The sequence below is a fragment of the Xenopus laevis genome, chromosome 6L (assembly GCF_017654675.1).
Source record: "Xenopus laevis strain J_2021 chromosome 6L, Xenopus_laevis_v10.1, whole genome shotgun sequence".
Lineage (NCBI taxonomy): Eukaryota > Metazoa > Chordata > Amphibia > Anura > Pipidae > Xenopus > Xenopus laevis.
In genome coordinates, this window is record NC_054381.1 from 27,540,655 (window position 1) to 27,564,301 (window position 23,647).

Here is a 23,647-nt window from a genome sequence, read left to right on the forward strand (position 1 = left end):
AATCCAAATTTTTAAAAATGATTACCTTTTTCTCTGTAATAATAAAACAGTACCTTTTACTTGATCCAAACTAAGATATAATTAATCCTTATTGGAGGCAAACCCAGACTATTGGGTGTATTTAATGTTTACATGATTTTCTGTAGACTTAAAGTATGGAGATAAAAATGACTTAAAGATCAGTTATTCAGGAAAACCCCAGTTCCCGAGAATTCTGGATAACAGGTCATATACCTGTATAGTTACATAGTTACATAGTTAATTTGGGTTGAAAAAAAGACCAAAATACATCAAGTTCAAACATCCAAATGAAAACCCAGCATCCATACACACACCCCTCCATACCCTCACACAAACTATCTATACCAATATCTATACTAACTATAGAATTTAGTATCACAATAGCCTTTGATATTATGTCTGACCAAGAAATCATCCAAGCCACTCTTAAAGGCATTAACTGAATCAGCATCACAACATCACCCGGCAGTGCATTCCACAACCTCACTGTCCTGACTGTGTTGATCATTTTTAGGAATGTAGCGAACTGCCGATTTGGTGTTCGCGAACGCCGTTCGCGAACACCGGCAAAAAATGCGAACGTTCGCGAACAGTTCGTGAACTTTAAACACCCGCTAAAATCGTTCGATTCGAACGTTCGAAGGATTTTTCATTCGAATCGAACGTTCGAAGGATTTTAATCGTTCGATCGAAGGATTTTCATTCGAATCGAACGTTCGAAGGATTTTAATCGTTCGAACGAATGGAAATCGTTCGAACGAATGGAAATCGTTCGAACGAATGGAAATCGTTCGAACGAATGGAAAACGTTCGAACGAATGGAAATCGTTCGATTTTAGCGGTCGAATGGTCGAATGGTCGAACGATTTGTATTCGAATCGAACGCGAACTCAAAATGCGAACGTTCCCAAACGTTCGCGAACATTAGGCGGACGCGAACGGTCGAAGTTCGCGCGAACAAGTTCGCCGGCAAACAGTTCGCTACATCCCTAATCATTTTTATGGGAAAAAAGGTCCCCTGCTACTTGTCTATGCCATAGGGAAATATATTATTTTTGTAATCAAATTTAGGACCTGAATCTTGTGACATACGGGTTCCTCCTCTTCTCAGAGTCCAAGGAATATGCTCAGGTGATGCTCTTGTAATCCACCCACACATGCTCTCATCAAAGTCACAGGAAGGAAAGGCATCTGAGGAAACACAAATGTTGTTCATAACAATGACCATTATAGTTTTGGTTTTGAACATGTTATAAAAAAGACAAATAAGAGATTTGATAAATGTTAGAAATGCATGTGTCTCTCTCTCTCAGTTCCTCATCTGTAATACATGACACAGTGTTTGCCCAGGTGTAGTGATGGGTGAATAAATTCGGCAGACATGAATTTGCTTTGAATTTCCGCGCTTCAGATTAATTTAAAAAACTGCGGTGACAATTCGCCAGTGAAAAGTCCGCCGTAACTTTGTGCACGTCACAATTGGCGTGCGCATAAAATTTAACGTGTGTCAAAATTATTTTGACACCCATTGACTTCAATGTGTTTCACGAGTTTTCCACTGTTTCACGAATTTACCGAAAAATTCTCGAAATGCCACCGATTTGCCCATCACTACAAGGTGCATTAACCCATAGCAACCAATCCAATACAGATGAAGCCAGGGTCGGACTGCGACTGGGACTCAAACCTTTCATTTAACACCTGTGCACTAATAAAGTTACTACACTGAAACACATTTCTGGAAACTAAGTGCTGAACTATAACAACCCACTGCTTACCATCAAAGTCACTATACTGGAATATATTTTTGGAAAATTGAGATAGGTCTCATTAGACCTCTATAACATTAACTTTGGCTGGCAGCCCGACCAGACTCGAGCTATATAATTACACTACAGCATTGGATCAGTAGTCACATTTAACAATTTAGTGTGATGATGCTATCATCCTATTCTTACTAGGCCAAGGACCTTTGTGGTGTATGCTGTTATGCTAATATATGCTTTATAATAATACTATGACACATGTTTATGCATAAATCCATTTATTATTGAATATGAATGTTTTGCATGAAGTATATAGTTTACACAATTGCACATGCATTTTCCCACATCTGATTGTATATCGGATTGTGTGATTAGGCAGTCATCTAATAGGGATCCCTCCCCCCATGTGTACTACTTTATGTTTTTAATTGGTTGTGAATAAATATTGCCTTTTTAACAATACTGTTTGATCACTTAATTAATTCATATTACGTATGGCCCCACAGTCAGGGGTTAAGTGCCTATTTTAGGTGAAAATATATTTTTATTATATAACCCTATTTGTTAGATTAGGGTTCCCCAACCTTTTTTACCCATGAGCCACATTCAAAAATAAAAAGAGTTGGGGAGCAACACAGGCATGCAAAAACTTCCTGGTGTGCCAAATAAGGGCTGTGATTGGCTGTTTGGTTGCCCCTATGTGGCCTGTCTTGCCTCCAAGCCTGGAATTCAAAACTAAGCTCCTGCTTTGAGGCCACTGGGAGCAAAATCCAAGGGGTTGGAGAGCAACATGTTGCTTGTGAACTACCGGTTGGGGATCACTGTGTTAGATGTATTGCATTGCACATCCATAGAAATGATGCAGTACTTGTATGGAAGATCACCGAGATCATCACAGCAGTAAAAGAAATCAAGGCTTGGAAAGCAGCAGGTCCAGATGGTATCCCACCTGAAGCCCTAAAAGCGGACGTCATAACAACCACGAACATGCTATACCCACTGGTTCAGAAAGTCTGGGAGCAGGAAAGCGTGCCAAAAGAGTGGAGGAAAGGGCATCTGGTGAAACTTCCCAAGAAAGACGACCTCTCCAACTGCAACAACTGGCGAGGCATCATGCTCCTATCTGTACCTAGCAATGTCCTCACACGAATCATGCTGCTGAGACTGAGGGAGGCTCTAGACAAACGACTGCGAGATGAGCAAGCAGGCTTCAGGCAGGACAAATCTTGCACGGACCACATTGCAACATTGCACATCATCATAGAACAGTCACTGGAATGGCAGTCTCCACTTTACACAATCTTTGTAGACTTTGAGAAGGCCTTTGATAGTGTAGATAGAGAGGTCGTCTGGAAACTTATGGCACATTATGGGATACCACCAAAATTCATCTCCATTATCAAACAACTTTACAACAACTCCACATGCCAGGTTGTGCATAAAGGAAAAATGACAGAGCCTTTTGAAGTGCGGACGGGGGTGAGACAAGGCTGCATGTTGTCACCAACCATCTTCCTGCTGGTAGTAGACTGGATTATGAAGAGTTCTACACAAAATGCCAACACAGGAATCCGCTGGTCCTTCCCTAAAATCTTGGAGGACCTAGACTTTGCAGATGATGTCAGCCTCCTGTCGCACAGACAACAAGATGCACAGCAGAAACTCACACGTTTATCAGAGGAAGCAGCAAAAACTGGCCTCAAGATCAACACTAACAAAACACAAACCATGAGGATTAACAACCAGTACCAAGACCAAATCCAGCTGCAAGGAGTTGACATTAAGGACGTGGACAAGTTTGTCTACCTGGGCAGCGTAGTAAGCAAGGATGGAGGAGCAGATGAGGACATCAGGAGCCGCATCAACAAAGCCAGGCATGCATTCAACACCTTACGTCCCATCTGGAACTCCACTGCCCTTTCACAACAAACCAAAATACGTATTTTTAACACCAATGTGAAAGCAGTCTTGCTTTATGTTTCGGAAACCTGGAGACTGACCATGACAACCACAAGTAAGCTCCAAACCTTCATCAACCGCTGCCTACGACACATCCTGCACATCAGATGGCCAGAGAAAACTTCTAACATCAGCCTATGGAAAAGATCAAAACAGATCCCCATCAACCCGAGAAATCAGAAGAAGAAAGTGGGGCTGGATAGGCCACACCCTCAGAAAGAGTTCTGACAACATCACAAGGCAAGCCCTTGAGTGGAACCCATAAGGGAAAAGAAAAGTTGGCCAGCCAAGACAGACATGGAGGAGGTGCATGGAGGCTGAAATGAAGGCAGACGGATGGACATGGGCTCAGCTGAAGAAGACCGATGCGAACCGAGTTCGTTGGAGGAGTGTCGTTGAGGCCCTATGCTCCCGCTGGAGCAAACGGACTAAGAGACTTTTATGGAATCCGTTATCCAGAAACCTGTTATTCAGAAATCTCCGATTTACCAGAAGGCCATCTCTCATAGACTCCATTTTAATGAAATAATTATATATGTTATATATATGTTTTCTCTGTAACAATAAAACAGTAAAATATAATTAATCCTTATTGGAGGCAAAACAATACTCTGGGGTTTATTTAATGTTTACATGATTCTTAGTAGATTTAGAAGTATGGAGATCCAAATTACAGAAAGATCTCTTTTCCAGAATACCCCAGGTCCCAAGCATTGTGGATAGCAGGTCCCATACCTGTATTTGTAGAGGATATTTTAAGGTTCTTTTTCATGTACACTGTAAACTCTTGCAAGTAAGGCCCTCTGCTCCTATTTTTTACTGTAATACACTTGCTCGTTAAATTATTAATTATTGTAAGACACCAGTTGGATATAAATTATTGTAAAGGCTGTGTATCTTGCTGATGCTATATAAATAAATGATGGCTGAGCAATAAGTTGATGTATTAAGTGTAGCTTGTATATCCTATTCTGCTCAGACATTGGCATTTCCAAGTCCAAGTTGAAAGTACACTAATGCTCACATAATTCCTACACATGCTGATACAGGTATAGGACATGTTATCCAGTATGTTCCTGAGGTTTTCTGGATGACAGATCTTTCTGTAATGTGGATCCCCATGCCTTGTCTGCTAGAAAATCATGTAAACATTAATTAAAGCCAATAGGCTGGTTTTGCTTCCAATAAGGATTATTTATATCTTAGTTGGGGAGTATAAGCTACTGTTTTATTATTACAGAGAAAAAGGAAATCATTTTTAAAAATTTGGATTATGTGGATAAAATGGAGTCTATGGGAGACTGCCTTTCCATTATTCTGAGCTTTCTGGATAACGGGTTTCCAGGTAATGGATCTCATACTTGTATATTTAAAGATCTACTGACCTTTGAGAAATTGGCCGTGATATAGGGATATTCTACCGATAAAGCTACTAAACTGGAATATGAAAGCTTCAGGCAAGGCAGATAGGCAGCAGGCAATTACCATTACAACTGAAGGAAAAAGATCCCAGTAAGTAGATTTATATATGTATGTATTTGACTATGCCTCTATATTCTGTTATCTTCTGTTATCTACAAATATGTTTGTTTCACTTTTTCGGTATGTAGCTTTAACCAGGGTTAACATGTAAACAGTATTCAAGGCTTATCCAGTCTCTGATTTCTGAGGGTAATACAGTTTCCTGCTTGTAATTGCTTCGTGGCATCACACATTCAACAGCATGTCCCTGCGTTACTGATTAAAGAGCAGCTTAGTCTGACATGCAGGACATTTATACCGTATATACTCGAGTATAAGCCGTCCAGAGTATAAGCCGAGGTACCTAATTTTACCTCCAAAAACTGGGAAAGCTTATTGACTCGAGTATAAACCTAGGGTGAGAAATGCAGCAGCTTCTGGTAAGTTTCAATCAAAAAATTTAGGGTTTCTGCTCCCATTGGAGGTGCTTCACTTTTTGATAGATATACCCCAATAGCACTTAGTACCAATATGCAGAAGGGTAAGGCACATGTTTGAATGCAATTAACATTATTGAATAGCATCAATATGTTTTTATGTATTTTAGCTAGTGATGGGCTGTTTTGCGAATTTATTCGCCGCCGGCGAATCATGGGAATAAATTCGCCCATCACTAATTTTAGCATGTCATCATTTACACTTGTAGTGATAAATAAAGCTTATTGTGATCAGTGAAGCAGCAAGAGGGAATCAGGCAACTATTAGGGTTACAGTGTCCTATCATATACACCAAGGGCTGATGAAATGAACACAGTTATTGTGCTATTATACCTCCAACGAATGAAATTATTCCCTTATTTGTTATATATGGTAGGGATACATCTTCACTTTTGCATTGCTATGCATGAGATTCCATTCGATGTCCATGTGACCCTTGCGGTGCAACAATCAAGTGAAGGTTTGTATTGCAAACATAATGGCTGCACAAAGATCATGCATCTCCGGCGCATCGAGCACAAAGTGTAGCCAGACAATTAATAATTGAGGGAAGCAGACTGCCGGCATACTAACTCCAGGTAGCCTTTATATATTTTTCTAAGTTCAAGAGCACAAGGGAGTTGTACCCACGTGCTGTGTAAGAATTAAAGAAAGACAAGGAGAGCAAATCACTATTTTCTTCAAAACACGGTCAACATATGTTTTATTCATGGTCAGTAGAAAAATTGTATCTTCGCTGAAAAACTGCATTTTAATGAGATGTCCAGTCAGTGCAGAAATATATTTCTTACAGTCATCTGAAGTGCCAGTCGGAACAGTTTAAATGACGTGTTTAGTAAAGCAAAAGACAGTAAGACATCTACATGCCAATACATTTGTAATTCATGTAGCCCACCCTTGAGTGTGCTTTAGCAGTCTGAATATATAGTGCGTGGATAGGATTTATGCTGCATTTGTGGTGCTAGTTTTTGGGGCAATTTTGGGGCTACTGCTGCTGCCAGATGCTGCCAACCCACTTGGCAGCATCGGATCGGGTCAAAGGGGGGCAGCATCACTAGTGAATTGATTCCAATATCGCTCTCTGCACTAGTGGAGCCGAATTTCCGTGACAAAACCGGAAGGTTTTGTGCCGCCCCCTGTAACTGCCCGCTCGCTGTCACCTTGCCTCATGACAGGAGAGGCCCTGAGCCAACCCCACTGTGCCTTTTTGGATTTGTCCACCAGGTACATGGGAATAGTTCACTTTTATGCAGCTGATGTAGTTTGCGGCTGTTTAGAGGAACTACTAGTTAAAGGGTGGGTCACCCTTAAGTTAATTTTTAGTTAGTTATTTTAATTTGGTCTTCATTTTTATAGTTTTTGAATTATATCCCTTCTTCTTCTGACTCTTTACAGCTTTCAAATGGGGATCACTGACCCCATCTAAAAAACAAATGTTCTGTAAGGCTACAAATGTATTGTTATTGCTACTTTTTATTACTCATCTTTTTATTCAGGCCTCTCCTATTCATATTATAGTCTCTTATTCAAATCAATGCATGGTTACTAGGTTTATTTGCACCCTAGCAACCAGTTTGCTGATTGCAAAATAGAGAACTGTTGAATAAAATGTTAAATAACTCGAAAACCACAAATAATAAAAAATGAAAACCAGTTGCAAATTGTTTCAGAATATCACTCTCTAAATCATCCTAAAAGTTAATTTAAAGGTGAAAACCCCTTTAAACAAAATTATAGAATGATATAGTTACCCTTTAAATACAGGCCTTATCATTTTGCTGACAACAGTAATGGTAAAGCAAAGCTCCATTCATCAATGAAATTTGTATCTATGCTTAATATGACCCTGAAAATGCACATATCCACATAAATAAAAACAAAATAGATATTACACATACCAACACTGGAACATCCTTCACTGAATGAAATATCATCAATGGCAATGGTTCCAGAGGGTATTTCTTTCCAAAATGCACCACGGATGATAACCTGTAAAAATGTTTAGAAGAACAGAAAGCAAATAATGGCCTTTATTAATAAAGGGTGTAAGAAGCATTTCTCAGCATACATTAAATAACCCCCAAACCCTATTTCAAGAGGCACATTTATTATGCTCCGAATATCCGAAATTCTAATAATTTGTAGTTTTTGGACTAAAAAAAAACCTAAGAATTTTTTGGAATTTATTAAAGCCTGATAGTTTTAAAAGTCTGACTCCGAAAATCCGGCATCTCAAAGCTCTTGAGCTCCTGTATAAGTCAATGGGGAAGGTCCCAGAGTTTGCACTGCTGTCTGTACTGATATCCAATAATTTTCGGGAATTTTGGACAAAAGAGTCCGAACACTCCATAAAATCGTAGTATTTGCGGAAAAGTACAAAAAAATTTTACTTTTCAGGCAAAGCTCCGAAGTTATCGGATTTTTGCCTGACCCATTTTTTTGGGATTTTTATGTTAGAAATACTTCAGACCTTGATAAATAACCCCCTTAGACTGATGAATGCAGAAAGTCATTGTGTAGCATCTACTGAAGCTTCAAGTTTAGCCAAGTCTATAAGCAAATACACATCTCTGTACCAGACAGTCAACTTTTGCAGTTTACTGAAGATCCAGGCCTGGACAAAAGCACAGTAGATATTTGTAAACTGCCCCTAAAGTGACCTGTAGACAAAACCCCATAGGGGGCAGGACATGATTATGGTTAATTGGAGAGACCCAGCTGTACTATCAGATGTTAAGATCCCTGGGAGAATACAATGCTACATGATACCAGAGATTGGTCCAGGCCCATTGTTATTCATCACATCTATTCCACATTTTGCAGCATGAATATTTCCCTGTGGTCTAGTTTAAAAATATTTTCTTAATGAAGCATTCAGCATTTGTGCTATTATAATGTTTGTTTTTGTATGAGAAACACAATTATTTGCCTGCTTCTGATGGAAATGTAAGGGTGTCTAAGTGAACTGAGACAGAACGAAGTTTTAATACCCATTAAATTATAATTTAAGCTTGGAGATGGCCTGTAGTATATATAAACCAGGAGAATTATATAGCAGTGTCTACTATGCTTGCTGCCCTGGAGGCTAAAGGTGAGTAGCAATGAGGGCCAGGGTTAGGGCAGTGCTCGTTTCTGTGCTCCTCTGCACTTAGAAGAGGCACAAAGCAGAAATGATGGCATTGGAGTTTACAGACAAACAGGAAATTACAGGTATGGGACCTGTTATCCAGAGTGATAGGGGCCTGGGGTTTTCCCGGATAACAGATCTTTCCATAATTTGGATCTCCATACTGTAAGTTTACTAAAATCATTTAAACATTAAATAAACCCAATAGGATGGTTTTGCCTCCAATAAGGATTAATTATATCTTAGTTGGGATCAAGTACAAGGGACTGTTTTATTATTACAGGGAAAAATTTAATAATTTTTTGGATAAAATGGAATCTATGGGAGATGGCCATTCCGTAATTTGGAGCTTTCTGGATAACAAGTTTCCAATAGCAATACCTGTATTCCAATAAGCATTGTTTGCTTAAAATGCACTTTATGGCAAAAGGCATTCATGAATTTTGGAGCTTTATTAATATCATCTCAGGTGGTAAATAATATTAGACTTACTCAGAATTATCTTTGGTTAAATCCTATTCTTAACCCTCATCCAATGAAAGATACAGCACTAAAATGGTCATCATATTTAAATACTGACATATCTCCTGAGATCTTAGTATCCTCCATTAAAGATTTCGACAATTTAATATCATCAGAAATCTGGAGAGACCAAAACTTTCGACTAATCCATCTAGCCTATAAAGGATTTAACTATTACTCTAAAAACAAGAATTTACTTACAAGTTGCCCTAAATGTTCTATTCCTAAACCAAGCTTTGTTCACAATATTTGCGAATGTCCCTTAATTAAATCATTTTGGAAAGAAATTGAGGGTTATTTCAACTCTGCAACCAAACTACAAATTAACCTAAACCAACTACTAACTATTTTACCTGCAGTATTAAACATGGATACTTCTCCAAATTTTTCGGCTCTACAAATTGATCCACATAAAGTAAAATTTTTAAAACTATTACTGGCTGCTGCTCGAAGAGTAGTTTTAAGAAATTGGATTTTACCTCACCCTCCAACATTAAATGAAACTATAACTGAACTACAAGGTCTATGCGTTCTGGAAGCAATTTCCTACAAACTTTATAATTCTAAAAAAAGTTCCAAATTCATGTCTAAATGGATAACATTTCTATATAATCTAAATTGCACAGAAAGGACTAAAATACAAGCCATTTTTAAAAGTTCCAATCCAACACATGACTCTACCTAATAAGGCCATAAGTCTTCAAGCAAGTGAAACATTAATATATTCTCTATTAAACATTTAAGTTTTTGTTTTGATTATACTTTTTGTTAATTAACTTTTGTTTACCTCCATCATCCTGTTATGGATTTCTATGAATATTCATGTTTACTGTACTGCATTTTCATTAATAAAAAAAATTTTTTGGAGCTTTTTGGATACCAGGACAATAGATTTTTTTAAGACCTTACCCTAACTGGCACAGAGATTAAACTATCTCCACTCAGCTCACTGGCCAACCCCCATGGGGGAGATCACAGATTCGAAACCCCTGCTTTAAGAGAAATATAACATTACTGAATAGCTAAAAGAGATGAAGAGGAGGAGGAAAAGGGTGGCAAGTAATTATTACATTTCATAATACTTTCACTAGACAAATACAAAGAAAATGGAAGTTATGACTAGTGATGAGCTAATATGTCCACATTCACTTTACAAAAAAAATTCCAGAACCACTGGAAAATTCCTGTTACTTTTTGCTGCGCAAAATACATTGAAGTCAATGGGTGGTTTTCGTGCAACTCTTTTTGAGCAAGATACAAGGGGCATGTTGTTACTGTTTTTTACAATGAGTTCCATAAATATATGGACAGAGACAACTTTTTTTTCTAATTTTGGTTCTGTACATTACCACAATTAATTTTAAATGAAACAACTCAGATGCAGTTGAACTGCAGACTTTCAGCTTTAATTCAGTGGGCTGAACAAAAAGATTGCATAAAATGTGAGGAACTAAAGCCTTTTTTTAACACAATCACTTCATTAAAGGGGCTCAAAAGTAATTGCACCATTGACTCAAAGGCTATTTCATGGACAGGTGTGGGAAATTCCTTCATTATATCATTAACAATGAAGCAGATAAAAGCCCTGGAGTTGATTTGGGGGGGGGGGGGTGCTTGTATGTGGAAGATTTTGCTGTGAACAAACAACATGCGGTCAAAGGAACTCTCCATGCAGGTGAAACAAGCCATACTTAAGCTGCAAAAACAGAAAAAACCCATCTGAGAATCTAGTATAGGCAAATCTAAAACACCTGGACTTGCTGAGTAATCATTGAAGACGTTTCACTACTCATCCGAGCAGCTTCTTCAGTTCAACTGACTGGTGTGGGAAGTCCCCATCTGAGAAATTGCTACAATATTGAGAGTGGCAAAATCTACAGTTTGGTACATCCTGACAAAGAAAGAAAGAAAGCACTGGTGAACTCAGCGATGCAAAAAGACCTGGATGTCCACGGAAGACATCAGTGGTGGATGATGGCAGAATCATTTCCATGGTGAAGAGAAATCCTTTCACAACAGTCAAAACAAGTGAACAACACTCTCCAGGAGTTAGTTGTATCAATATCTAAGTCTACCATAAAGAGAAGACTGCATGAAAGTAAATACAGAGGGTGCACTGCAAGGTACAAGCCACTCATAAGCATCAAGAATAGAAAGGCTAGATTGGACTTTGCTAAAAATCATCTATAAAAGCCAGCACAGTTCTGGAAAAACATTCTTTGGACAGATGAAACCAAGATCAACCTCTACCAGAATGATGGGAAGAAAAAAGTATGGAGAAGGTGTGGAACAGCTCATGATCCAAAGCATACCACATCATCTATAAAACATGGCGGAGGCAGTGTGATGGCTTGGGCGTGCATGGCTGCCAGTGGCACTGGGACACTAGTGTTTATCCATGATGTGACACAGGACAGAAGCAGCCGAATGAATTCTGAGATGTTCAGAGACACTGTCTGCTTAAATCCATCTAAATACAGTCAAATTAATTGGGAAGCGTTTCATAATACAGATGGACAATGACCCAAAACATACAGCCAAAGCAACCCAGGAGTTTATTAAATCAAAGAAGTGGAATATTCTTGAATGGCCAAGTCAGTCCCCTGGTCTGAACCCAATTGAGCTGCATTTCACTTGTTGAATTTTCACAAACAGCAACTGAAAGCCGCTGCAGTAAAGACCAGGCAGAGCATTGAAAAGGAGGAAACCCAGAATCTGTGATGTCCATGAGTTCAAGACTTCAGGCTGTCATTGTCAGCAAAGGGTTTTCAACCAAGAAATTAACATTTTATTTTCAGTTTTTAATTTGTCTAATTGCTTTTGAGCCCCTGAAATTAAGTGATTGTGTTAAAAAAAGGCTTTAGTTCCTCACATTTTTATGCAATCTTTTTGTTCAACCCACTGAATTAAAGCTGAAAGTCTGCAGTTCAGCTGCATCTGAGTTGTTTCATTTAAAATTAATTGTGGTCATGTACAGAACCAAAATTAGAAAAAAAAGTCTGTCCAAATATTCATGGACCTAACTGTCTGTGCTAAAATTTTCCTGCAGTTTTTAAAATACTTGGCGATGGTAAAATGCAGAACTAGGAAATTGTCACGAGCACGTCCCTCCTCTTCGGCGGCGAATCCAAGATGGCGGCCCATGGTCGCCACGTGGGTAGGGGCGCCGGCGTTTCATCTCCGGCTCGATGACGTCATGAATCGGCACCAGCGCGATAACGTCACAAACCAGCGCCAAATTCAAATAAAAGGACACCCAGGATGCCGGTTCGATGCCCAAGTATAGGACTTGCTTGTTTAGCGTTCCTGTGTGCTATTATTCCTGATTAGGGATGTAGCGAACGGCGGAAAAAATGTTCGCGAACTTGCGTCCAAAAATGCGAACGGTTCGCGAACGTCGCGAACCCCATAGACTTCAATGGGAAGGCGAATTTTAAAAGCTAGAAAAGACATTTCTGGCCAGAAAAATGATTTTAAAGTTGTTTAAAGGGTGCAACGACCTGGACAGTGGCATGCCAGAGGGGGATCAAGGGCAAAAATGTATCTGAAAAATACATTGTTGACACAGCGCTGCGTTTTGTGCTGTAAAGGGCAGAAATCACACTACGTCACTCAGGTGATGTTTCTGGACACGGAATGTGAAAAAGCTCACACAGCTAGGTGGCACTTGGTTAAAGACTGGGCAAACAATGCCTGCAAGGGCAAAGTATACAGTAGTGGATACGGAATATATTATTGCTCCTGTAAAAACATCACTCAGGTGATGTTTACGGACACAGAATTATTATTGTTATTTAGACAGAATGTGAAAAAGCTCACACAGCTAGGTGGCACTTGGTTAAAGACTGGGCAAACAATGCCTGCAAGGGCAAAGTATACAGTAGTGGATACGGAATATATTATTGCTCCTGTAAAAACATCACTCAGGTGATGTTTACGGACACAGAATTATTATTGTTATTTAGACAGAATGTGAAAAAGCTCACACAGCTAGGTGGCACTTGCATACCTCCCAACTGTCCCTCTTTTGACCACTCAACCCCCTGTACCTCTTTTGTACCGGAAAGTCCCTCTTTTCTCTGCACTGAACAGCCAGAAAAAAGAGAGCTCAGAACAGCTAACAGGTGCAAATAAGATACTTTGTAACAATTTTGACTCTGGTTGGTGCTGGTAGTGGTGAACTACTAGGAGGAGCAGCACACCAGTCCCACTCCCCAACACAGCTAGACTAATAGCACTGGGCTCTTATAGTAGCAAAGTAAAAAAAGAAAAAAGAAAATAAAAGCAGTCCTTACAAGGACTATTGGGTTATTACAGCAGTCAGCAGATGAGATCAGAAGCAGTGCCCACAGCAGCTACATACAGAGCACTGCAGTAGAAGGTAGATTACTAGTCAGCAAAGCTAACTAACCTAAACTCACTGTCCCTCAAATCCCTGCAGAGTTCTGTCCCTACAATACAGAGCAGTATCAAGTAGATTACTAGCCAGCAAAGTTACTATCAACTGTCCCTCAAATCACTAAACAGCTCTCTCCCTACACTAGCTCTTCCAAGCACACACAGGCAGAATGAAAAAACGCTGCAGGGCTTCAGTTTATATATGGAAGGGGAGTGGTCCAGGGGGTGGTCCAGGAGGGAGAGCTTCCTGATTGGCTGCCATGTATCTGCTGGTCTGGGGTGAGAGGGCAAAAATAAGCGCCAGCTAAGGCGAACCCAAATTGGCGAACGTCGCGCGACGTTCGCGAACATTCGGCGGACGCGAACGGCCGATATTCGCGCGAATTAGTTTGCGGGCGAACAGTCCGCGACATCCCTATTCCTGATTTATTGATTATTGGACTTTGACCTTTGCCTGGACCTGGATTCTGCATACATTCTGCCTGCCTTTGAACGCTTGCTTGAATTTGGATTTCGTCTTTGCCTCTACCCTCCTGTACTGCGATCTTGGACTTTTAACCCTAAAGCTTCCTCCTTGGTCCTGACTACTCCCGGCTGGGAGCCGATAGGCCTCCTGACAGAAATATTTCAAGCTTACCAAGCAGCAAGATCAACAAGCACTATATTATTGTTCCTATATATAGGGAATTCAATTTTGGTGTATATTAAAAGCAGTGGTTTCATAAACTGAATATGGGGTAATAAACTGAATTCAAAACTTACTTTAATATGAAATATACTTTCCGTTTTTAAACCTTCATTTTTCAGGATCCTTATTACTTAATTGTACTTATATAATGTGTTATTCAGAATAATTTTAACAATAATAATGTAAAGCTGAATTCCCTTACTTTTCCTTCTCATTCACAAAACATCATACCAATTTCACGGGAACAATTGATTTATTTTAACAGTAAGTTTGTGGCAAGGATGGTCTGCACCATACGTACATTGCTGAGCAACATGTTTTTGTCCTTTAAGGTTCAGGTGAAACTGGGAAATGTAGAATCAACAGCTGGTACTTCTGTGTCAAGACTGGGGATTATTGAAGGTATAAAGGAGAAGTAAAACTTAAAAATGAATGGCTAAAATGCCATGTTTTATATACTGAACTTATTGCACCAGCCTAAAGTTTCAGCTTGTCAATAGCAGCAATGATCCAGAACATCAAACTTGTCACAGGGGGTCACCATCTTGGAAAGTGTCTGTGACACTCACATGCTCAGTGGGCTCTGAGCAGCTGTTGAGAAGCTAAGCTTAGGGCTCGTCACTAATTATCAAGCAGAAAATGAGGTTGGCCTGTAATATAAGCTGATGCTACAGGGCTGATTATTAAATTCTGATGCTAATTGCATTGGTTTCTGTGCTGCCATGTAGTAGTTATCTGTATTAATTACTAATCAGCCTTACATTGTGACATTTCTTTTTTTTTTTTAAATTTCTTTATTTCCGGTTTTCAACAGGGGTACAAAACGAAAAAGGGGAAATAAAAGGGCGATATAGTTACATTTCCCAACAATGGAATCCAACCAAACATATATTGCATGTACTACAATAACATCATTCTAATTCCTTCCCTTTATTTACCTTTTAATCTAACCTTATTTGGTCCTCAATAAATCTATGCCAGGGGTGCCAGGTTCTCCAATATTTCTGACTAATGTTGTGATATATATGAGTTAACTCTTCTAATTGGCTTATTTCTTTCACAGCTCTAATCCATTCTTCATATGTCGGTGATTTTTCAGATTTCCAATTCCTAGGTATCAAGGATTTAGCAGTCTGGACTAACTGAAAGGTAAGTGGGTCTTCCATCATAGTTTGTTTATCTTTATTTATATTGAATAGTATGATTGCGTAATCCGCCCTCTGGATTCTTATCCCAGAAATTTTATATATGCTCTCCAATATCTGATTCCAATAGCCATCCAGGCTATCCATCCATACATTGTGTCATTAATATTGTAAGTGTACTGTATATTGTGAGTGGGTCCCTTAGCTCAGTAAGTGACAGCAGCTCAGAGCATGTGCAGTGAATCAACAGAAAAGATGGGGAACTACTGGGGCATCTTTGGTCACACAAATCTTTACTGCTAAAGGGCTGTGGTTGTCTTGGGCTGCTACAGAAGCCCCAAACATAATGTACAACATTTCCAGCTACTCCTTTAGATAAACTTTAGTTCTCCTGTAAAGCCCCCACTCAACTGCTTTTTGTTTTTCAGATATTGTGTGATTATCCAACCATTTTTCTTTATTTATTTTGCATTCTGCAGGAACAACCACCACAAAGAAAAGATATTGTGTGAATCTTAATAGACATGTTCTGCTTTGTTTTTACAGAGAAAACAAAAGTTCGGTTTGGTCCCATTCCATTCTGACTGTAAGGTCCCTAAAGAAAGTGTAATTGTTTGCAGAGCTCAGCTGCACTCAACACCTGGCGTTTAGTCATGTCACATATTCCTAATAACAGATTTTTCTGCTCTCCTGGAGTTATAGCTGGAATCTGGACAACGGGATCAATGGAAGGCTGATTCCAGAAAGTTCTTTTAATTGTCTGCAAAGTTAAAAGCCATTTTTGTGTTGAAAAACAGATTGCTCTCTCTAAACACATTAAACTGAATGCTCCTCGCTGAACAATCAACATTGAGTTACCTGATGGGCTACTCTGCATTGAGCTATATGCTACTCTTTAGAGCATTTGTGCAAAGTTGTATTTTTAGAAATTCTTCATCAATAACATTATTCATATTATGCCTCCGTGTACTGTGAATGTAACCTATTTCCATTTGGCATAGTCAGTACATGGAAAACTAAAACAGATTCCCAGCTGCAAAAAGAACTACTCAGTCGTCTGTTTAATAAAGTTTGCTAAAATGTTAAAATTGTCTTTGACTAATCAGCAATTAACTGTGCAGATTTTGTTTATGCCAAAAAAAGCAGCAGCTCCTAGTTTCACTAAAGTTCGGTTGCACCTAGTGATGGGCGAATAAATTTGCCTTTCACTAATTCGCGGCGGATTTCCGCATTTCGTGAATCTCCCACGAAAATTCACCTGCATCAAAAAACGATTGTGTCAAAATCGCCGCTCGTCAACAATATTTGGACGCCCATTGACTTTAACGCCAGCGTCAAAATTGATGCGATCGACTTTTCAGATGCACGCCCAAAATTAGACGTGAGCATCGTTTTCCGATTTTCACAATTTTTTCACAAACTTTTCCACTGTTTCACGAATTTCGTGAATTTCCGGCGAAACGGGAGAAATTCACCCATCACTGGTTGCACCTAATTGGTCCTTTGATACCTGCCATTATTTACACAAGAGCTGACCATTGTCCATTGCTGACCAGAGTCTTTTGGCACCAGTTTAGGTCAGAACTCCAATTTCTGCTTTAAATCTTGAGGATTTATTTTTGCATAATTGCACAAGACAGCACTTATGAGCATGCAACATGAATGATTATTCATTTTATTATTAAATCTAGCAATTTGTTAGTGTATTAGCACTTTGTCCGTTTGTCATAAAATTTTGACCAATACATTCATATCAGTTATCATTATTTGAACTTTATACTTTTATTATTGATTCATTCAATAATAACACGTTGATATGTATCCTATGTCCCAAATTAAACTCCCTAATTGGCATATGTTTACAGCTTGAACACCCATAAGACAATTTGGTGGTGGTATTTCACATAACGCCACTCTCCAAGTGGTAATAAAAACTGGCATAAAGTTTGGCACTGCTAGGCAATATTGGAGGGATAATTTAGTAAACCATGGCAAACGGCTCATGAAAAGTGAATGCAATAAGGGGTGGAAGCATTTATGCGTGACACTAAAAAGGGTTTTCGGGAACTGCCAATTCTTTTAGCATTAGTAAATTATTGTCAGTAAACAATAATAATTTTTACGTTCAATGGTTTATTCAATTCTACTAGTGATGGGTGAATCTGGGCCGTTTTGCTTCGCCGAATAATTTGCGAAACTGCAGAAATTTGCGAAGTCAATGGGTGTCAAAATTACTTTGACGCGATTGACAATTTTTATATCCATGCCTGGTGAATTTATTTGCCCATTATTAAATTCTACCTCTGTTCTTATTTTTCTAGCCAGTTGGCCATCTAAAGGCGATCTGAAATTCCACCTCCTGCCACAAGCTCATAGTTCCTCCACACTGGAAGAGCAACCTGTGCATCTTTCAAATGGAACTATGAGTAATGTCCTGCTAGATGCTGGAATCTGAAAGTTAAAGGAACGGCAACATCAAAAAATTAAAGTATTGTAAAGTAATAAAAATATAATGCAGTGTTGCCCTGCACTGGTAAAACTGCTGTGTTTGCTTCAGAAACACTACTATTGTTTTTATAAATAGGCTGCTGTGTAGCAATGGGGGCAGCCATTCAAAGGAGAAAAGGCTCAAGTTATATAGCAGATAAGCTCTGTAGAACCTAATGGTGTTATCTGTTATCCACTATTTAACCTGTGCCATATAGCCTTTTTTCAATTTCAGCTATTGCTACTCAGCAGCTTGTTTATATGAACTATAGTAGTGTTTCTGAAGCAAATAGATCAGTTTTACCAGTGCAGGGCAACACTACATGATATTTTCATTACTTTAAATCACTTTCATTTTTAGTGTTTCTATTCCTTTAAGCTAAGTTAAATGGGCTCTGGAAGATTATTCCACTTAAAGTTAGATTTACCTTGCACAATTTACATGAAGCCCCATGACCACACACACACATATATGCCTGCAGATGGATGAGCTATTTATCACTGCAAAAGAGATTTTGTTGAAGGGCTAGGCAAGCTGTAGAATTGGCTATGGATCAAGCAGAGCACCCAAGAGTAGACTGATCAGGAGTCTTTAGGGTTGTCAACTCTGGAACAGGTAGTTACAGTGTAGTGGACACTGGGGTGCGTCGATGTGGTGACAGTTGAAGAGCGGCTGGAATGGAGAAAGGCAACCTGGTGTAGGATACTACAGATCGGTGGTCCCCAACCAGTGGCTCATGAGCAACATGTTGCTCACCAACCCCTTACAAATTGCTCACCAACCACTTGTGGCCGCGAACAGGTGCTTAATTTTTAATTCTAGGCTTGGAGACAAGTTTTGGTTGTATAAAAACCAAATGTACTGCCAAACAGAGCCTCCTGTAGGTTGTCAGTCCACATAAGGGCTACCTATTTGGCACGTCTAGGAAATTTTTCATGCTTGTGTTGCTCCCCAACTCTCCAAAAATGTTGGGGAACCCCATTATAGATGGAACTAGAACTGCCATTTGTATAATAACTAATGCAGATGACTGCAAGGTACAGTAGCCACACCCTGAAAAATGAAAATGATGGGACTCATGGCATGACCCCACTTACAGATAACAAGGGTGGAGGGATCCCAATTCATTTTAAGTATATTTCATCATATATTTCATCTGTAACAGTGTTGCAAACAGAGGAAAATATGTATTAAATATTCTCTTAATCTTCAGTTATGTACATTTTCAGCTTTAGCTGTTGTTATTTGTGATTGTTCCTGCTGATATGATGTAAAGTAATGTGGAGCTAATTACAATCATTACTATTCAGGCCTAACTGCCTGGCTCTACAGCGCTTACGTATATTGTTTTTCTTTACATTTGATTTTGCACAGAAACTTCATTACAGTCATTACTCAACAGTTAATAACCAACCTTGAACTTCTCCGAGCTGCTGATAGTAATGACTACTCTTTTCCATATATTCTCCCCGTTGGATTCCTGTATCCAGATGTCAGGCATGGAACCTTGAGATTTCCTTTCTAGTCCCACAGACAATGTACCATTCAGATCAGAGAAGAAATAGTAAAACCGCATCTAGAAAAAAAAAAAAATAGAATACAATGATAACATTTCAATTTTTTGATATATTTTTTTTTAATTATTATGGATTTAATTATAGGACATACCCTTCAATAACAGTGCTGATTATCCATGGCTTATTCAAACATTGCTGGACTACAGAAATAAACACTGTTCAACAGAACCACTCCTACCTTAATGCAAGAGGATACTCAAGAGAAAATCCTGCCTTCTCTGTTTATGAAATTTTACCACTTGAATGCTTGTTTATTTATTTAAAAAAAATTCAAATATAAAAACCTGATTGCGTAAAATGATTTAAAAAACTCAAATGCATCAAATTCATATTCTTCTTCTACTATATTTCAATGTGTCGACAATCTTTCGAAAAAATTCCTAAAAATTCCAAAATGAAAAATGTGATTACATTTTGGCTAGGGCATAGTATAGTTAAAGGCCATGTAAAGGCAAAAAAATAAAATCCCATTTTTACTTTCTTTAATGAAAAAGAAACCTATCTCCAATATAATTTAATTAAAAAATGTGTACCGTTTTTATAAGAAACCTGACTGTTTGCAGTGAAATTCTCCCTTCATTTACTGCTGTGGATAGGAATTGTCAGACGATCCCTAACTGCTGAGCAGGGAAACAATCATACTTATGAACAGCAGGGGGAGCCCGCGCCTTACTTCCCAGCCATGCAGAACTCAAGCAGCTTTGTTTATGACGATCCTGTAATAAAATCTTACCCTGGTGGTCTAGTGGGGGGACGGCAGGGACGCCTGCCACGCCGAACTGCTGGTTTTCTGTGCATGCGCTCTGACGTGATGACGTCAGCGCGCAGTGGCGCAAAATTCAAACTGTATTTAAAGGGACTTCAGTCTGTATTCAGTGCCCGTGATAGGTTTTGTTCCTGGTGCCTTGTACCTCGTGCTGAAAAGCTTTTTGTCTGTTTTGATTCCTGTGTTTGACTCTGCCTGGCTGTTTGACTACTCTGATCTCTGGAACCTGACCCTTGCCTGAAACCGACCTTGATTCTGCTTAACCCTCCTGATTGACGTTCTGGTTATTTGACTCCTATTCTGCCTCATTCCATCTGATTGATTACCCAATTTTTGACCCTTGCCTACCTGATGATTCTAGCTATCTGCCTGCCTCGACCCGGCCAGTCTGACCACGAATCTGTCTTATCCTGTTGTACCGCGACCTTCGGCCTAACTGACTTAAACAACTGTCGTGCCCCTTTGCTTGCCAGAACTCCTCGCCTTGCTCCTCTCGAAAAGTACAGGTGGCATCCGAGTACGCTGAGGGCTCCTCCCGAAGCCAAAGGCGGTCACACTACTGGTGAAGCCAAGCCGAGACCAGGGAGCTTGGCACTAGTTCTGGTTTAGGGTGACGACCGTGACAGATCCCTAAGCAGCCCAGACCACACTGAGCATGTGCACAATCTTAGTCTTGCAAAGGTGTTTAAAAAGTTACAAGATGGTGACCACCTGTGGCCAACTTTGAAAGCATAAATTATTTGTTTGATTAGGCTTGTGGTGCAGTAAGTTCATGTTTATATTTAGTATACAAAATACAGCATTTCTAGCCTTATTCTTTTTAGACTTTACATGCCCTTTAAATCAGCCCCTACAACTTTCAAATAAGGAAAAGTTAATTATACAGAGGATATTGTTGTTACTGATTATATTATTAACTGATTTTTCCTCCTCACGCAATTGCTCATTGCTATAGACAGACATAGGCTAAAGTTGAAGAAACCTTCAAATTTAAGCCTAAATTATTGAACTAATACAGAATACAGGTATATATTTCATCGTTAAAGTTACATTTCTAATTTTAATTGATATGTGAACATCCCCTCAGATCAATGCAAGCTCAGAGAGTTTGAGGACTTGGTGAAAAAGTATTTAAAGAAAATTCACGCATATTCAAATATGGCATCAACTCAAATCCTTTGTCCCAGACATCAAAACTGCACGTTATGACACAAAAATGGAATATCTATGCAAAAAAATTGTGGAATGGCAGAGGGATACTATCAGGCTGCTATAAACAACAACTCCAAATAGGAGAGAACTACAAACTCTCCTACATGCAGAAATGGGAAGAGGACTTGCAACTGCAAATTTCTCCAAATCAGTGGTAGAAATGTTGCTCATGCCAAAAGGAGCAACTACTTGTACAAATCATATAGAAAACCTCAGAATCGAATAAAATAGCGAAGAATTTACTTATGGCAGCGAAAACATTAAGAGCCGCCAAATGAAAGAGCACCTCCCTACCAAATCAACAAGCCCTCATCACTAAAGTAAAAATGATAAGGAACATGGAGACCATTAGAGCATATCTGCAAGCCAAATGATATAAAAATGAACTACTATGGCTCACCTGGGCGGAATTCGAGACTGCCCAAACAGAAACAAACTGACTTATAGACCTGGCTCCTCTGCACTCACCCTCTGACCCCCTCCACTTATCTCTTCCCTTTACCTTTTCTAATAGTTTATTCTTCTTCTCCCCTTGGAAATTATAGAAAAGCATCGCTGGACAACTTACCTTGTGACATATGCTTAACAAACAAAGATAGCGATAATAAAGACAACATATCTACACATAAAATACAGAGGTTTATTGGTAATACAAAGCCATATATATATACAAATGTTTGAAAGTTTGAGATACCACTCTGGGAAATTGCAACAGAAATTACAACTTGCATGATTATATGTGTAAAAGCAATCTGTATGTAAGAGTTTTACAGAAAATAAAAAAAAAAAAATCATAGAGAAACGCATACCAAACTGACTCACAGATGGTATCTCACTCCAAAAGCCTCACATAATCCACTATACCCACACAACCCATTATTCGATGCAATGTGATCAACAAGGGACACTTTTACATATGTGCTGGCTCTGACCCTCGCTATCGGTACAACCTTTCTGGAAGGAGGTATTCATGCTTATAAAAAATGCCACTCAAAATAAAACACACTAAGTTTTTTTTAAAAAAACCAATGGAATATAGCTAATGTAAGCACGTTTGCAATTTACATTACTGATTTTTTTCAAGAAATTTAAATTTTTTACACTGCTAATAATAATGAAATGTAAACTGCCCAGTTCTGTGGACCAGCCTGACAGCTGGGAGAACATTACAGAAAAAGAACGAAAAAGTCTTCTGATGTTGCTCTGCTAAAAAATCAAAGAGAGACATTTGATGACTCCTCTGCTCTCTTGCAATCAGTGCAACATCAGACAACTTTCCTCTTTCTTTTTTTTCTTCAAATCTGTTTAAAAAAATATTTAAAATTGTATTTGTGGCAGTTCAGATAGTGTTCAACTGTTCAACTCAATAAGCTCATTCCCTTTAATTGGTTTTCTATTCGCAAGATAGATCCCTGTTTAGGGTTAGGGCACACCTGGCGAATCAGGGAGCTTTAGTCGCCTGGCGACTAATCGCCTCTTCTTTGGGGTGACTAATCTCCCCAAACGTCTTCCGCCGGCTATAATGAAAAATCGCCTGTGGCATGGCACACGTGGCGCTTCATATTCCGAAGTCGCCTAAAGTTTCCTCGTCATTATAGCAGGCGGAAGACAGGGGGAAGCTGTTCAGGGACATAAGTCGCCCCAAAGAAGAGGCGATTAGTTTCCAGGCGACTGAATCCCCCCGAATCGCCAGATGTGCCCTTACCCTAAAAAAATAAAGGGCACAATACATAGAGAATTATTTATCATGGTCCTTACAAATAATCCCTAGCCTCTATAATAGGGCTATTTTCATGTTCCCAAGGCTTGGAGCTCACTATAAATTTTCCCCAGAAGGTAAACCAAACTGCCAAATGAAATTGTGATTCTGACATGACAAGGTATCTACTAGCAAAAAGTCTAAACTTGCTAGGAAATATTTCACCAATATTTGACTGCTCATCTGGCCAGCAAGTCCAATTGCTTTAGACCTCTCACTACCAGATACTGTATATTATTACCTGAATGAATGGAAACCTA

At 39.1% G+C, this 23,647-nt stretch overlaps 1 protein-coding gene across 2 annotated transcripts in view; it reads right to left on the reverse strand.

The window, feature by feature from the left end:
• malrd1.L (MAM and LDL receptor class A domain containing 1 L homeolog) overlaps positions 1-23,647 on the reverse strand; it is a 245,556-nt gene that overhangs the window by 209,045 nt on the left and 12,864 nt on the right. For both annotated transcript variants that reach the window (XM_041565859.1, XM_018267285.2), the window contains exons 4-6: positions 19,488-19,649; positions 7,604-7,694; positions 1,096-1,212 (exon numbers count right to left, since the gene is read on the reverse strand). In XM_041565859.1, coding sequence (XP_041421793.1) covers positions 1,096-1,212; positions 7,604-7,694; positions 19,488-19,649 — 370 coding nt within the window. The remainder of the gene's footprint in view (positions 1-1,095; positions 1,213-7,603; positions 7,695-19,487; positions 19,650-23,647) is intronic.